At 50.8% G+C, this 17041-nt stretch overlaps 2 protein-coding genes across 3 annotated transcripts in view; one reads left to right on the top strand and one right to left on the bottom strand.

The window, feature by feature from the left end:
- TTI2 (TELO2 interacting protein 2) overlaps nucleotides 1–17041 on the bottom strand; it is a 456481-nt gene that overhangs the window by 156362 nt on the left and 283078 nt on the right. The gene's annotated exons all lie outside the window — the stretch shown is intronic.
- Nucleotides 14297–17041, top strand: part of UNC5D (unc-5 netrin receptor D) — a 90371-nt gene continuing 87626 nt past the window's right edge. The window contains exon 1 of one of the 2 annotated variants that reach the window (XM_068174585.1): nucleotides 14297–14493. In XM_068174585.1, the coding sequence (XP_068030686.1) occupies nucleotides 14415–14493 (79 nt within the window). In that variant the 5' untranslated portion in view covers nucleotides 14297–14414. The remainder of the gene's footprint in view (nucleotides 14494–17041) is intronic. The other variant, XM_068174586.1, reaches the window with a different exon arrangement.

The following is a 17041-nucleotide window of genomic DNA, read 5'->3' as shown; positions in this document are numbered from 1 at the left end:
TAATCATAAATAAAGTACACGTAGTTTTTAGTATAAAATGTGAACACCACCCTGGAGGGCAGACAGAATGCCACGATCCAACTTGCTGGACAGAGCTCAGCCGGTCAGAGAGAGAATGTTATAGATAAGAGAAAAGAAACAACCTTGAGAAGCAAAACTGACGCATCTGGACTTCTTCTTTGGCTGCGGGGCTGGGAGGAAAAGACTTTTTACGATCTTGGGGTCATCATGACCACAGAACCCCAAGACCCTTCCTTTCCCTCCCCTTCACTCCTGAATTCCGTGGTTTGGACACTTCTCCCTGGCAGGTATCCCTGGAAATCCCAGCTCCAGGTGCAGGATCCGACTGTAGCCAGGGGAGCAGATGGTGGGAGCTGCTGAGGTCCCCTGGGACTTTTGGGAAGAGGAGAAATTACTCTGAATTACATCCTGGCTAATTATCCTATGGGAATCACACTTATCTGCCAGAGGAAGCCGAGTGTTTTGTAAAATCTTCCAAGCTGAAGGTGACTTGTTTTGTTTTGGAGCAGGAGCAGAATTCTCTCCTTCCCATAGCAACTGGAGCTTGGCAGCAGAAGTGTCGGGTGCTTGGGGAGATGTTCAGCTTTGGCTGAAGGTTTTTGACAAAAAAAAAAAAGCGTGGTCAGAATGTAGAGGTTTCTTTATTTGTATTAAGTAAAATTAGATATTACTCAGGGACAGCCTGAGAGAAAATTGGGAAATTTTCTTTGTTGCATTGCCTGTGCAATGCAGATTTAGGGGTGAGGGCAAAAGAAACCTAACGAAATGGCTGGAAACAACAAAGAATGTGTGAAGCCAGGGACGTTCACACCTTCTTGTGGTGCAGCTGCAGCCAAGGAAATCCTTCCCAGGAATGAACCCAGTCCCTGTGAACTCTGCTGCCCTGTCTTGCAATATCACACATATTTTGAGACGATTTGGAAACGAAGTGTCTGGAAAATACAAGGGTTGCGAGTTCATCTTAAGGGGATTTTTTATTCTCTCTCCTACGTGATCGCTTAGGAGGAAATGCTGATACTGACAGGAGCTGGGATGCCAAAATGAACCAAGTGGGCTGGTGAATTTGGGATTTGGAGGCAAATATTGTAGGGAAATACCCCCGTGGAAGGAGAAGAAACCCACAGCTCCTCAGCAAACCCACAGGGCCTCAATCTCCTCAGCTAAAACAAACCCACAGCACCCAAATTCCTTCAGTTTAAAACAAACCCACAGCACCTCAGCAAACCCACAGGGCCTCAATCCCCTCAGCTAAAACAAACCCACAGCACCTCAATTCTTCAGTTTAAAACAAACCCACATCACCCCAATTCCTGAGTGTAAAACAGACCCACAGCACCTCAATTCCCTCAATAAAAAACCCACAGCACCTCAATTCCCTCAATAAAAAACCTATAGCACCCCAGTTCCTGAGTGTAAAACAAACCCACAGCACCTCAATTCCCCCAATAAAAACCCCACAGCACCTCAATTCCCTCAATAAAAACCCCACATCACCTCAATTCCCTCAATAAAAAACCTATAGCACCCCAGTTCCTGAGTGTAAAACAGACCCACAGCACCTCAATTCCCCCAATAAAAACCCCACAGCACCTCAATTCCCTCAATAAAAAACCCACAGCACCTCAATTCCCTCAATAAAAAACCTATAGCACCCCAGTTCCTGAGTGTAAAACAGACCCACAGCACCCCAGTTCTCTCAGGATCCCAGTTCTGGGGCACAGAGGCCCCTCGGGTCCCCTCCATGTCCCTCCTCTCCATCAATAGATGGAGCTGGAAGCACACAAATCCATGGGAGTCGTTCCTGGGAGGCCTCAGGAGCTCCTGCTGCCCCAGGATGAGGGGGAAACACATCAAACACAGCTGGCAGCCCTTCTCAATGCACCTGGAATTGTTATCCCATCAAAATACACATGGATGAGGAAGATAAGGGCGTTTTTTAAGGACCAAAAAATTAAATTCTGGTGAATTTCCATCATATACCTGTTCCAGTGCTTGAGTTTATGGGGAGTAATGATTTTATCAGGTGCCAACTCCCTTTGGTGACTTTTCTTTCATGAATATTTTTTTTGTTTTGAGATAAAACGATGCATTTTAGAGAAGCTACTGATGACTCTGACATCTGCCCAGAAACTCTTCTTTCTTACAGCTGCAGTTTGAAACTTATTTGGGAGTCTCAATTAATACCTCCTTGTGCAATTCCACTTTTTATTACGAATTTAACCACTATGACAGGTCTGAAACGTTGTAAGTTCATTTGGAAGGGCTGAATTTCCAGACATTTTGGGGTGAGCAGGGGTGGGAGGGTTTTTTATTCTGCTGGTGGCTGTGAGGTGCCAGGAGCTGAGCTGGTTTTTGGGGGAGGACAGGAGCAGCAGCTCCTCCTGCTGCACCAGCTCTGGGCTGGCCAGAGCCACAGCTGGGCCTGGTTACTGAGAAATAAAGTCTTGGTTTGGTGAAAAAACACTGAAATGGGAGAAGCCTCGGCTGTTTGGGATCCAGGGTGGGATCAAGGCAAGGAAACCTCGCTGTGGTTTTCCCTGGAAATTCCCTCCCATGGCTTCTGTTCCAGGGGAGATCATGAAACCAAAACTGGGAGAGGATGGAGCCTTTCCTGGGGAAGCAGAGCTGGGTTTGGGAAAGGGGAAGCAGAGCTGGGTTTGTTTGGGAAGGGAAAGCAGAGCTGGGTTTGGGAAAGGGGAAGCAGAGCTGGGTTTGTTTGGGAAGTAGAGCTGGGTTTGGGAAGGGAAAGGGAAGCAGAGCTGGGTTTGGGAAAGGGGAAGCAGAGCTGGGTTTGGGAAAGGGGAAGCAGAGCTGGGTTTGGGAAAGCAAACCTGGGCAGGCCCTCAGGAGCCATTATCTCCCAGGAGTTAATTGATATTAAAGTTGGTGTTTCTCCTCTAATAAATTGCAGCAGAGGAGTGAAACTTTCCTCGGCGAGGCAGGAGCAGCAGCTCCTCCTTTTCTCCGTGTGACCCCAGGGAGAGGAACGATCCGAGTGTGGTTTTCATCCTCTGCCCTCACAGGGACCTAACGGGATTTGTTTAATAACATCCCCTTTGTTCTGGCAGGTAATCATGGGCTGGCCCAGATAGCATCACAACTCCTCTTTATCAGGATCTTTATCAGGGCTTCAGCAGCACACGGCCATTTCCAGGATGTGGCTTTAATTAAAATGACAATATGGGTGAGATTCCCTGGCCTGGCATCTCAGCAGCATCAGCCTGGCGAGGGACAGAGTAATAAATGGCTTTCATCTGGTACAGGGAGAAGGTAGAGAAGTTTTGCCAAGGCTTTAATCAGCTGTTGCTGGATGGAACTTCGTTTGGAAGTTGGAGGGGAAGGGAAGGTGTGTGGAAACCCTGGGCTCTGCTGATGGAGCCCAAAAACCCTAAAACCTCGAGCTGAAGCAAAATGGGAGGCTCGAACCAAGCTGGGACGGTTTGCACCTCTGCTTTTGGCCGTCAGTGATGGGCATGTCAGGTTTGGTGATGGAGAACACAGGATTCTGGAGCACAGCATCCTCTGTGTCCGGGCTGGGTTGGGTCAGGGCTGGCTGTGTTCTCCCTGCAGAAACTGGGGCTGCAGGCAGCATTCTCAGGGCTGCTTTGGGAAACAAAATGAGCCATTCCTGACTCACAGATCGGCAAGTCGGTGATTGGGGATGAGGAAAGGCTGCATTTGAGAAAACAGCAGGAGGAGAGGAGTGTGCTGGGCACTACCCAGGGCATTGTGGCACCTGGCACCAGCCCTGCGGTGCTGGGGCTCGGGAGGGATCCCTGACCTCCTCCCTGCCCCAAATCTCCCTTGGCACCTTTGGGTTCCCCCTCCCAGGGGAAGGCTCCTCATCTTCGTGCTGCTGCCAGGGAAACCCGGGCGGGGAGGGCGAGCCCGGCCTTATCAGCAGCACGAGGGAGGCTGCTTATCAAAAAATCCACCTCCCCTCCTCTCCCCAGCCTCAGAGCTCCGCCGTCCCCGCTCCTGCTCCCCGAATTCCTGCTGATAAGAGCCTGCTGTGCAGCAGGAGCCGGGGGCACAGCAGTGGGGAGGAGGAGGATGGTGCTGGGTTTAAAACCAGACTGGTGTGGCACCCAGTGCCACAGGGCACTTGATGAGGAGCTGTGAGGTCACAGGTTGGGCTCGATGATCTCAAAGGTCTGTTCCAGCCTCCTTCATCCTGGGATTCCGTGGGATTCCGTGAATTTCCTCCCCAGGGTTCCCTCTGCGATGGGGCTGTGCAGCTCTCCGGGGTGGCAGGGAGCTCCAAATGAGGCTCAGGCCTCGCTTCCCACTTTTTGAGGTTTCTTGCCTCTCTTTGGGGGCCCTTGCCAGCCTTTGAAGGCGCAGGGGGAACACTTCAAAGCAGGAGCTGCCCCCCCGCCAGTGCTGAAAGTTTTCCAGCACTAAGCATCTTCTAAATTGGAATTTCATTGTGTAACCTCCACAACGCAATCACTGTGAATATCCCAAAGAACAGCAGATGACAACGGATGAAAAGGCTCCAGGAATCAGCTGACTTAAGGGAAAATAATTACTTTTACTCAGCAAAGCTGAAGTTAATATTTTTGAAGCACTGAGTTGCCCAATAGAAACCTCCTCAGAGAAGTTTTTCCTGATTAATCTTAGCGCTTTTTCTTCTTTGTTGTGTTCCTTTGCTTGTATTTTGTATCCTTTAAAAGCTAAATGAAAGTGCTTTGTGTACTGTCATGGCTGGCTTTGAAACGAGAGGTTAAAGGAAATCTCTGCGTGCCTGAGAATTTCTGGGGCTTGTTCCCTTGCTGGGGATCATGTTGGAAAAGCCTGATGTGACATAATGGAGTACACAGTGATGGGATTGGCTTTAATTTCTTTTTTCCCATCAAGGTCCTATCACTTGCAGTGCAGACTTCCCTGACACCAGGCTGGGAGAACTGGGTTTGTGTCTTACCCTGCAAAACTCCCGGATTTATTAAAATGGGGGGTGTCTACCAGCATGGAAAATCCAAGCTTCCTACTAAAAAAAAAAAATCTGTATTTTGTTGTGAAAGCAGGAGTGCCCTGAGCTGGAGCCCTGCACATTTCCTAGGACTGGGAGAATTTTATTGCAAATCTCAGCTTGGCTCCAAACCCAAGAGCAATTTCCTGGCAGTCACATTCCCACCTTAAAATATAGTCCTGGTTTAGAAATGTGAGTCTCTTTGTCTTAGTTCATTACAGCCACCCTTTAAATAACCAGTAATTACCAGCCTTTAACCTTTAGTTCTAACCCCAGACAGCAGTTATTTAATATTATTTTACCTTAAGCTCTGAGGAAAGGAAGAAATCTGTATTTCAAAGCAATTTAGTCTTATGGTTTTATCACATGATCTGGGCTTTTAACAGCTTCCTAATTATTCCTACCTGGACTGTCTCCTTCTGCCTCCCTTCCCACAAATCTTCTTTATAGCAGGATCAAGGAATTGTCTCCTTCAGCTTCCTGGGCACAGGGCACAAGGCAGGAAGGGGAATTGAGGTAGGAATGGGAATTGAGGCATTAAAGGGGAATTGAGGCATTAAAGGGGACTCGAAGCAGAAAGGGGGGCCCTGGCTCGAAGCCAAAGAGAAAACTCCCTGGACAATCCTGAAATTCCCAAATGTGTGCACTTCAGTCCATGTTTTAGGGTTTGTGGTGTTACATCTTTCACAAATTAAATGAAATTAAGTTTAAAATATATCAGTGATGGCCCTGGATTATTCACCTGGGAGTTTTGAGGAATATTTGGCCTTGAAGCCTGCCTGGAGAGGTGGGGTGGGAGCAGGTCAGGTAAATCCCAGCCTTTTGTCCAGGGTGAAATCCAGTTTCAGTGTCACAGCCATCCCTGACCTGCCTGGGAATTGCAATCCCTGAGTAGGAAACACCTCTGGAGTCTGGTGCCTCCTATAAGGGGGAACAGGGTGTGATTAAATGCATTTAATTCCTCTGATTTTTTGGGATGCCAAACACCAGAACTATGGGAGAAAAGGGTCCAAAGGTGAGTTTTCTGCAATGTTTGGTTCCTGTGTCAAGGTGTATCACACCAAAGACATAAAATGTTCAACTTTAAATACTTCAAACCTATTGTAGGCAAAACTTGCCCCCTTTATCTGCCAGCAGTTGGAGCTGGGCATGTATTCCCACTTAGAAAAGCAGATTTGTTGTTAATTCCTAAGAGACTCTCAAGATTTGATGACGTTTCTGTATTTGCAGTAAGTTTTTCTGGTAGAACACCAACGCCTGAAGCCAGGTCTGGACAAGCAAAGCAGAACCCTGCATTTGCTGGGCTCCTTCTCCTGCACTCAGGGCATTTTCCCTAAAGCCAGAGGAAATTCCACTTGTCTTCACCCACTTGCGGCGAGCCCAGAGCTCGCCGCATTCGGGCTGAGCAAAAGGAAATCTGTCGCCCTGTTCTTCTGAGAGTTTTAAAGTTCTTCTAAAAGTTCCTATGCCTTCTGATATTTACATATTTCAACTGAGTTTTCTCATGCATTGTTCATATAAATAATGATTGTTTTGCTTTCTTCTTTGTGGGAGGAGAGAATTGATGCATTGTTGGTTTGGCCAGTGTGGGTGGAGAGGTGGCAGTTTCACCCTCCAATCTACGGTCACTTTTGGAATTCGATATATAGGGGAGTCAGAACATAAAGTTAGCTTTTTTGGGGTTCTTTTTCTTTCCTTTTACACCTAGCCTGCTTCTGTGAGTTATTTCGTGTCACAGTGTGACAGAAATCTTTAAATTCGGCGGCCGAGCACGTTCCGGGGCCGGCTGCTTCCCTCTGCTGCACGGAGCCAGAAGTGCTCGGGGACAGAATCGGGAGCTCTGCCCGGCCCCGCAGGGCTGAGCTGCTGCCGGAATGGGATGGGGACGTGCCCCATGACCTCTCAGTGGTTCTCTGCTCCCACCTGGAATGATGTTTTGGTGTGGGAGAGTGTGAAAAATGCGTATTTTATCATTGGCTCTTCGCAAATATTAAATTGGATACTATATGTGTTATGGAGGGTTGTTTTGTAATGCTGCATTAATCCTTTTTAAGTAGTGTGTTAAATATAGCTTTAGGCTCTAACATAATGTTAAAACTCTGTGATGTAAGATATTTTTTCCTAGCTCAAGAAAGGGATGAGAGAATCAAGAAACTCTTCACACAGAGATAACAGCGACAGGACACATAAAGAGTTACTGCCTCCTTATCCGAAAATACAAACATCCTTCCACCTCCTCTCCGTCTTTATGGAACCATCAGGATTAAGGGGAAGAAGTTGACAAAAAACAGAAAAATTGTTAATTTGCAAGGAATTTCTGCACAATGTGTGAGATATATGAACATGCAACAGGCTGTTGCTGTTAAGGGTTATTCCTTTGTTCACAAGGCGTGTTTTTGGCTGCTCAGTGCCCAAAAACATCCGGACATCCGAAATTCTTTGCTTTTTATTGTCTCGTAGTGTCCTCATCTTCATCGTCCAAATTTTTACTGCTCTAATTTTATTACTATTTTTTAATAACTATTTTATTACTAATAAACATTTAAGATTTTAAAAAACAAGTGATTGGTGCTTTTCACAGAGAGGTTTTACAGCGACTTCTGCGAGCCACACAGAAGTTTGAGAAGAGGATCCATGTTCACCCCTGAAAGGATTTCCTACCGAGGTCGTTGACACCGAAACCAAGAAAGAAAGAAGGAGAAATAAGAGAAACCTGCCACTGCCTGTTCCAGTGAGCACTTTGTGGAAAGTGTAACTTCATGAGTTTTTTAAGAATGTATAATAAGCATGCATGCGAGAATAAAAAGGGCTTGAAACCTCCTGAAAACGGAGTTTTTTTGGATTGTCTCCGTCTCAACTCCCGACATTTTGGAGCTTCAGGATCATCCCAGCTCCTCGCTGTCTCACACCTGAGGTCACCCTGCTGCCCTCCCGGGTTTGGGGCTAATTACGGGTAATTGCGAGCGCTGGGCACTGCGGGTTAAATGGGAATGATGGAGGAAAGGGGTCACGGCCCCTTTTCCTGCCGCTCCTGGAAGGCCGCCCTGAGGTGGCCACTGCAGGAGCACAGTGGCCACTGCAGGAGCACAGGAGGCAACTCGGTAATCACACCTGGGTGCTTCCAGCCCTGCGTCCACCGAAAATAACGGGAGGTTTTCCAGAGGGAGGCAGAGCTGTGGGATCAGTCCGGGGCGATCCAGGCTGGGGGAGTGTCCCTGATCAAAGCAAACATGTCTGCAGTTTAATTTCATTAAATGGCTGCTGTCTCCTTCCCAGCCTCCTGGGGCTGCACAGGGCAACGTCCAGAGGAGACTCAGATTTTGTCATGGACCTCCTCCACAATCCCATGGTCTCTGAGGGTGGAAAAGCCTCCCAAGGTCACCATCCTCACCTGGTCCCCAGTGCCACCTCCAGGCCTTCCTTATCTTCCTGATGATCCACACCCCCGGGATGTGCCAGTGCAGGTGGGACCAAAGCATGGATGTACCTGGACAAACCTGAAGAGGGCCTGGAATTACATAACACAAATATAATAAATATAATTTATATCATATCATATCATATCATATCATATTGTTATAAAATAATAATATAATAAAATAATAATACAATAATATATCATAAATAATAATGAATACTGAAGTCAGGATTCTTCCTCGCCCAGTTGGAGGAAATGCTGCAGGTGAACTTTCAAGTGTGGCTGATTTCCCCAAATTATAAATCCAAGAGCAAATCAGGTATGAAGGTTATGACATTTTCTAAACACCTGGGTCTTTTGATTCCTAAAATCAATGAGTAAAATTCAGATGTGACATTCTCCCCCCCCGGCATGTAAATGCACATTCCCTATCCTGAGCTCAGCTAGCCACTCCAGCATTTTACTTTTTATCAGATCCACTTTGCCCTGCGCTCTCTGTCGCTCTTTGGAACGAGCAAACACAGGGAAATGCAAATAATTGCATTGTGTTTCATCTCAGATTAATGAATTAAAAAATAATATCGATTTCCAGCTCATCAGAGCTGCTGGCTTGTGACAGATCAAATGGGGACTTCACTTGAAAGCAAGTGGCTGGGAATTGTTTAGAGAAACTTCATGAGGGTTTTTAAAAAGTTTTTTCCTCATCTCTGAGGAGGATGAAGTTTATCCTTTGAAATAAAAGGGCTTCTTTATATTTTTTTTTTATTTTTAATTTATTTATATGGAAACAAAAGAACACAAAACTTGAGGGGACTGCAAAATGCAAAGGGGAGCTGCTCCCAAGGGCTGCAGTGCAGCCTGGGCTCACTGACTAAAGGCCATCAGAGGTGTTCTGTTTAAATTCTGTGGCAATTCTCTGTGCCAGGGCTCCTTTGGGCACAGGATCCAGTTTGTGTCTTGCTGCTCGGGGCAGTAATTTGTTATTTTGTGAGATTTGCAAAGTCACACACAGACACAGAGCCACGGAAACGCCTCCTGGAAAGCCCAGCTGTGAGGAGAGGGGAAAATGATGGAGCTGTTCTTTGGAGTCATGAATTTTGGAAATTCTGTGTTATGAATTTGGAAATCCTGCAGTGTGAGATGGGAATTGAGAATTCTGAAGTTCTGCAGTGTGAGCTGGGGGGCATAGAGGCCTCACCTGGGAAGGGCAGGATGTCCCAGGAGGAGGCTGGGAGTGCCCAGAACCGCCTGGGCTGGGGGGACACAGGGATCCTGGGCTGAGGAGGGAATTCCAGAGGCAGGGATGGAGAAAGGGTTGCAGAGAATATCCAAATATCCAATCTATGTTTTTATTTCCAGCCTGGCAGAGCAGGGCAGGGATGAGGGAATACTCAGAACTAATCTCCAATACCTGTTTTTATTTCCAGCCTGGCAGAGCAGGGCAGGGATGAGGGAATACTCATAACTAATCTCCAATATCTGTTTTTATTCCCAGCCTGGCAGAGTAGGATCCTGGGTGGGGCAGGGATGAGGGAATACTCAGAACTAATCTCCAATACCTGTTTTTATTCCCAGCCTGGCAGAGCAGGTCAGGGATGAGGGAATGTGTTCTGTAAACACCAGGGGATCCTGAACTCCTCCACCTTCGTGAGTTTGGGACAGCAGGGGCAGTTGGAGAGTGTCCCAAACGCCAGGGTGGAGGAGGGAAAAGCTGAATTTCAGTAGTTTGGGGTATTCCCGGTGTCCTGAGGAACCCAAAGCTTTTATCTCCTGATCGGTGCCCGAGAACGGCTCCTGATGGCCAGGCGTGGTCGGACGGAATTCCTGTGATTTGTCCTTGCCGGGGATGTTCTGCTCTCTCTGAATTATTTACCTGCCGCTCAGGTGTGAGCACTTGCAGCTGCTCCCTGCCACGAGCATCCATGGCTCAGGTGCGTTTATTCTCTTTTCTCCTTGCACAAACTCACAGCAGCGGCTGTGGCACCGCGGGGATGTTTTCATTTGCCAGAGTAGCAGAAGGAGGCAGCTGCCTTTCATCTGTGTCCCCAGCCCTTCTCTGACACGCGGGTGATGGAAGTCCTGATTTCTGGCACGGCACAGGTGGGAAGCTCCGAGGGCATCTGTGGCAGGCACATTCTCTCAGGATGTGAGAGAAATCTCTCTCTCGGGATTTCTCATAGAAATCTTCATAGATTTCATTGGAGTTTCATAGATGTCTCAGAAATCTTCCTCAGGATTCTCTCAGGAAATCTCTCTCTCGGGACTTTTCATAGAAATCTTCATAGATTTCATTGGAATTTCATAGATGTGTCAGAAATCTTCCTCAGGATTCTCTCAGGATATCTCCCTCTCAGGAGTTTTTCACAGAGAGAAGAAAGAGAAAACAATTTCTATTTCTGCTCCTTGTTTTTCCCTTGTGGAATGTGCTTGGAGAATTCTTCACCTGGGGTGATTGCTTGGTTGGATTCTGGTGAGGATTGTTGGAGCTGATGGCCAATCCAACCCACCTGTGGCTGCACTCTCAGAGAGGGTCACGAGTTGGGAGTGAGTTAGATATGGGAGTTAGAAAAGGTCGGTTTGTGGTGTTAGTATCTCCTTTAAATGGTATATTAATGTATTAGAGGATAGTTATAATAAAGAAATCATTCAGCCTCTGAGCTGGAGTCACACATCAGCATTTCTTCCCACCAGGTTCACCTGCATTTACAACAGGCATCCATCAAGCAGCCGCCACCCGGGGCTCACCTGGCTGCAGAGCTTTGAGCAGACCCTGAGCGCCCCTGCGAGCTCAGCTGGAGTGTCCTGCTGAGCCTCCAGGATTTAGCTTTTCTTTTATTTTTATTTCAGCCTGCAGCTCTCCGGGCGATTATTCTGATCGGGGTGTTGGCGTCTCCCCTCCACGAAGATTTCCCCTGCAGCTGGGAAGTGCCGTGCGGTCAGTGAGCCAAGGAGGATTGCAGGAATCTCCTCGGTGCCTGAGTGGCACCAGAACAAACCTGAGATGGGGGAAAAGGAGCCCAGAAGTTGCTGTGGGATGGAGATTTTGGATTCTGGATCCTCTCTGCCCCTCCCAGGGGCGTTCTCCAGCTGGGATGTGGCTGCTGGGTCGAGGTGCTCAGGAAAGGCCAAACCAAAGCAACTTCCTTTTTTTTGGTTTTGTTTTTTTTGTGGTTTTTTTTTTTTTTTTTTTTTTTTTGGGTTTTTTTGTTTTGTTTTGTTTTGGTGGGATTTTGGTGCAGCTGCCTCAAACTTCAGGCTTGGAGTTTCCAGGAATTGCAGGCTCCAGATGTGGAACATGGACCAGGCCTTCATTCCCAGAATCACTGAAGTGCCCTGGTGTGCACAGAGCTTAATTTCTGTATTTCTTCTGCATTATTGTTTATTCTGCAGCAGCGCTGAAAGGACGGATAACTTCAGCTTGAACTGCGCTCCACCCGCTCAGAAGAAGCTGCCTCACCTCGAGATTTTATTTTTGTGGAATATTCTGCTTATTTCCATTTCCAAGTGCGCTGATTGAAGCCACAGCTGCTGCCCTTATTTCTACTTTTGCTCTCTCCTTCCCCACCAGAGCTGCATTATAAACTGAGGACTCGGTATTTTTATCTGAAGCACCAAACACAGACTCCGTGGCGTAGGCAAAAATCCATAATTAGTGGGGCTCGAGGCAGAAGTGGCTGCACTGACGTGGGCAGGCTCGGGAGGATGCTCTGCCACGTGAAGACTTTCCTGTGGAGCTGCCCAGCTCTGCCCCTCCGTGGGGTTTTTGTTGGGTTTGGATTTGGTTTTTATTATTATTATTATTATTATTATTATTATTATTTCCTTGGCAGCATCAGACACAGGAAAATGACCTAAAAGGCTGTTGAAGGAAATGTATTTTTCATATATTTGCTCCATGCCTTTGCAGCGCCGCTCCTCGTTGCGAGCTGGAGCCTGGCAAGCACACGTTGGCGAGGGAATAAGGAATCTTCTGATGTGATGTGCTCAGATATTGATTTTTTCCCTTCCCTCTCTCTTAAAATTCTGTTTACAAATTCCTTTTGCTTTAATTATGTGTTTCCTCCTGAAGGCAGCACAAAGGCAGCCTGCAGGAGGACCAGGGGCCGAGCCCTGTTCTTCAGGAGATGGAACCAGCCCTGCTGCACTCTCCCAGCCTCTTCCAGGCAGGGATTGAAAAACATTTTGTCATTTTTCCCCAAAACTTGGTAAACGAGCGGGGTTTGGGGCTGGGGAGGCTGGGATGTGGTGAGCTCAGTGCAGCTGCTCGAGCACAGATGGGGAGCAGCCCTGAGCTCTGCTCTGGGCCCCATGGAAATGGAGTTCATTTCCAAAAGGGGGTGGAAATGGAGTTGATTTCCAAAAGAAAAGGGATTAGTCCTAAGCTCTGCTCAAGACCTGATGGAAATGGAGTTGATTTCCAAAAGGGAGTGGAAATTGAGTTGATTTCCAAAAGGAGGATGGGAATGGAGTTGATTTCCAAAAAGAGGATGGGAATGGAGTTGATTTCCAAAAAGAGGATGGGAATGGAGTTCATTTCCAGAAGGAGGATGGAAATAGAATTTATTTCCAAAAGGAAGATGGAAATGGAGTTGATTTCCAAAAGAAAGGGGATGAGCCCTGAGCTCTGCTCAACACCTAATGGAAATGGAGTTGATTTCCAAAATAAAAGGGGAATGGACGCAAAATTGCAACATCTTGGCCAGGAGTTCCACCTGCTCCCCTTCCACAGCCAGAAGTCCTTGCAGGCCCCACGATGCAAACAGGGCCTGGCTGTTTCTGCCCTGTGCCGTGGGAATCTCCACTCCTGAGCATCAAATCTCATTTTGTGCCTCCCCCTGCCCTGTTTCTGCGGGGTTTGTGTCCCACACAGCTCTGACACACCAGATTGCCCATGACTTTGCCCCTTTCCTCTCGCCCTCTGCCCACTGGAAAGAAGACACCACAAATTCCCCAAATCCTGTGCCCTGGCCAGATCCAAGGACAGAGCCTGGCAGAGCTGCTGTTCTTTCCGGCCACAATTCCTCCAGCTGTGCCCTCTCCTCCAGGTGCTGCCTCTGCTTCCCAACCTCTCCCTGGTCATATTTATCCAGGGCAGAGCAGCCATGGTTTCACTCCGGCGGTTTCACTCGGGCAGAGCCAGGAGTTTGGCCTTGGACCCTTGAGGTGTGTCCTGATCAGGCGTGTGATAAAAATATCGATGTGCAATTAGCCGGGGAAGGGAAGCTGCTGCTCCTGCCGCGGGCAAGAAAGAGAATTTTAGATCACAGCCCCCTGCAATATTGATAACAACAGCCCAGAACAGGGTGGGTGGGCTGGGGGGGCTTTTTCATCCTGTTCCTGGGCACGGGGATGCGTTTTCAGGGGTTTGGGCCCAAACGTGCAGGTTTAAAGGGTGGAGCAATCTGGGGAGGGTGGAGAGGGCGCAGGGCCACGCCTGGGTGTCACAGCCTGGCCTCGGGGCTGCTGCCGGTGGCTCTCCCGGGCCGGGGCTGGCGGGTCCCGCACCGCCGGGGTGGGGGACAGCGTGGGGCGGGCCCTGGGCGTGTCCCCACCCCGCACACCCGGGTGTGTCCCCTCGCACCTGGGCGTGTCCCAGCTCACCTGGGTGCCCCTCCCCCGCCGCACTTTGGGGGGGAAGGGTGGGTGGGGGGGGTCTCGCGTGTCCCCCCCCCGCCCCCCACCTGCGCGCGCTGCCGGCAGGACCCGCCCCGCGCGCCCCTAATTGGCTGCGGGGGGAGGGGCGGCTCATTAGTGATGCGGGCGCGCTCCGCGGCCCCGGAGTCGGCGGCGGCCGGAGCGGGGAGCGGAGCCCGCACCGCGGCCCCGGGAGCGAGGCAGCGCGGGGGACAGGAGCGGGAAACCCCCCAAAACCCCCCAAAACCTCGGCCAGTTCTCTGGCTGGAGCTGGGCTCCATCCCCGGCTCCGCATCCCGGGGCTCCATCCCCGGCTCCGCATCCCGGGGCTCCATCCCCGGGCTTCATCCCCGGTTCTGCGGGCTCAGCATGGGCAGAGGAGCCCCGCGCCTGCACCGGCGGCTGCTGCTGCTGCTGGGGCTGTGCAGCTGGACGGCCGCGCTGCGAGGTAAGCGAGGCTCGTCCTGCCCTCCCTGGGGCGACTGTGGGGCGCGGGGGTCCCACCGGATCCTCGGCGGCGGGGAGAGCGCCGGAGGATGGCGGAGCGGGAGCAGCGAGACGCGGGGAGATGGCGGGGACCCGCTGGGAGCAACATCCGCTATCCCAGCGCCGGGAGCAAATCCCGCATCCCAGCGCCGGGAGCAAATCCCGCATCCCAGCGCCGGGAAAAACATCCGCTATCCCAGCGCCGGGAGCAAAACCCGCATCCCAACGCCGGGGAAAACATCCGCTATCCCAGCGCCGGGAGAACCACCGACATCCCAGCGCCGGGAGAAACACCTGCATCCTCCCTCTGGGAGAAACATCCACATCCCATCTCCCGGAGAAACACCCGCACCGCCGTGGGGACCGGAGCCGACGGCGCTGGGCTGCGCTGGGGGTCCCGGGGCGGTCCCGGGATGATCCTGGCACTGGTCCCGGCCCTGGGCCCGGGGCAGTCGCGGCCGTTCGGGTTCTTGGGGCGCAGCGCATCCCCGCGGGCTGCGGCTCCGCGCACGGAGCGCTCCGCGCCGTGCGGTGCAGCAGCCGCGGGCAGCCCGCGGGGCGCGGAGCCGGGCCCGGCTCTGGCTCTGGCTCCGGGCCCAGACACCGCTCGGGCTGTCCCGGGATGGGCTTCGGGAGGCTCAGGGACCCCGCGGGCAGCGCGGTCTCATCCCCCGGGTGCCTCTGGCCGATGCGCACACGCGGGTGGATCTGCGGATCTGTTTCCCATGTGCCAGGCTCGTGGAGATGCTCCGAATCCCTTTTTTTTTTGGTGATTTTATTTAACTTTTCACTGGTGAATCACTGGAGGGCAGTCACCTCTCCAGGGCACCCAGCCAGAGGATGTCACCAGCCCTCACCGCCCGGGCTCCCGCAGCCTCGGCGGGGCTGGCTGGGCTTCTCCCGGTGCTGGAAGTGCGGAGATGTGCGGGCGGGGCTCTGTCCTCCCTTTGGGAGGAAGGCGCCTGCTGCGGTGAGCAGCTCCGTGCTCGGGCTCTGTGATGCTCAGCACTCCTGCACAGCGGAGCGATCAGACTTTGCGGCTCCTCACAGGTTCCTCACCAGTGGAGCTCTCCCTTTGCACGCCCGTCGTGTCTGCGCTTCCATTCTCCTTTGGATGGAATTTATGGGCTCTGCTCTCTGCAGGGGAGACCATCCTCAGGTAGCCACGGGCTTGTGCCAGCTGGCCACAGGTGCTGGAGCCTCCCTGGCCACCTCACCTGCCCGGACCTCTCCCTGAATTATGGCTCCAGCAGAGGAGGATTTTGTGGAACGGAAAAAAATGTGCCCTTTTGGGGGTGTTTGGGGGGAGGAAAAAAAACCTCAACCAACCCACAGAACCCCACCAGTTTAGAGGGCAGTGAAATAAATGACGAAATTAGAATGGGAAATAATAATTCCTGGTTTTCATTATACTTTGATCGAGAAGCATCGGTGCCTGCAGAGGGAAGCGTGTGCCTAAATCAGTGATGGGGCTGCTCGGTGCCTTCTGTGCCTCCCACCTGTGAGCCTCTGGCAGCTCTTGCTCTGGGGGAAGTGTGGTCAGGAGCTGGAATTTCAGACCACGGGGCTGGAAGATGCTTCTGGTGCTGCCAAGTAACAATTTCCAGCTCTTTAATTAAAGCGCGCCAGGTTGGACGTCTGGGATTCTGGGCTGGGGCAGAGTTTTGGGCACGGTTGTGAGGCAGAGCAGTGATTTTTGGGCAGTTTGGTGGCGGTGCTGCCTGGGGGTCGCTGGCAGCTCTGGCTGAAGCAGTTAAAACTCAGCTCCAAGCCCGGAGCTGAGAGGTTTTGGTTTATGAAGTTGTCTCAAAGCTGCCTCAAAGACAGATTGTGCTCAGATTTCTGTTCTGAGCGGGGATTAAAGACAAATGGAACGGTTGTAGAAACTCCTGGCACGGCATTTGAAATCTGCTGGAATGAATATACATGGATAGCCCTGGGCTTGTGCTTTTACAGGAAAAAGTTGCCCTGACAGGCTGGTAACTGGAGGAGAGAGTCGCTAATATTTATTATCTCCCTGCTGCCTCCAAACTCATTTTGAGTTGCACATCTCTGAATGGAGATGTCTGTGAACACGAGCGTTAATTCTCTGCAGCTCGAGCTGTGCCAGATCACAGCGATCCGGGCGCGTTTGGTGCTAAACGAGCATCGTTTGGGATTCGTTTGGGGATTTTCCTGCTCGGGAAGGAGTGGGGTGGCTCTGTGGGCAGGGAGCTGTTGGAGCAGAGATCTCCGAGCGTTCCTGTGGCTTTGGGGAGTTTTTGATTGCTTTTTCTCGGCCATGAGAAGCTCTGATCTCTGCTGGTCAGAGAGCTGAGTGCTCACAGCGGTGCTGTCCAGCAGGACAAAGCGGGCTCGGAGAAACAAGGCTGGCTTTGGGTGAAAACAGCAACTTCTGCTGCTGTGGGGGCGAGTCTGGTGGCGAGGCAGGGCCGGGGTGCCCAGACTGGCCCTTTTGTCCTGCATTTAAAGACGTGAAGTGGATGAGCCCCCGGTCACTCCATCCTAAA

The sequence above is a fragment of the Anomalospiza imberbis genome, chromosome 28 (assembly GCF_031753505.1).
Source record: "Anomalospiza imberbis isolate Cuckoo-Finch-1a 21T00152 chromosome 28, ASM3175350v1, whole genome shotgun sequence".
In the NCBI taxonomy this organism is placed as follows: Eukaryota; Metazoa; Chordata; class Aves; order Passeriformes; family Viduidae; genus Anomalospiza; species Anomalospiza imberbis.
The sequence above is the reverse complement of the archived record's forward strand: the minus strand, read 5'-3'. Positions and strand labels throughout refer to the sequence as shown.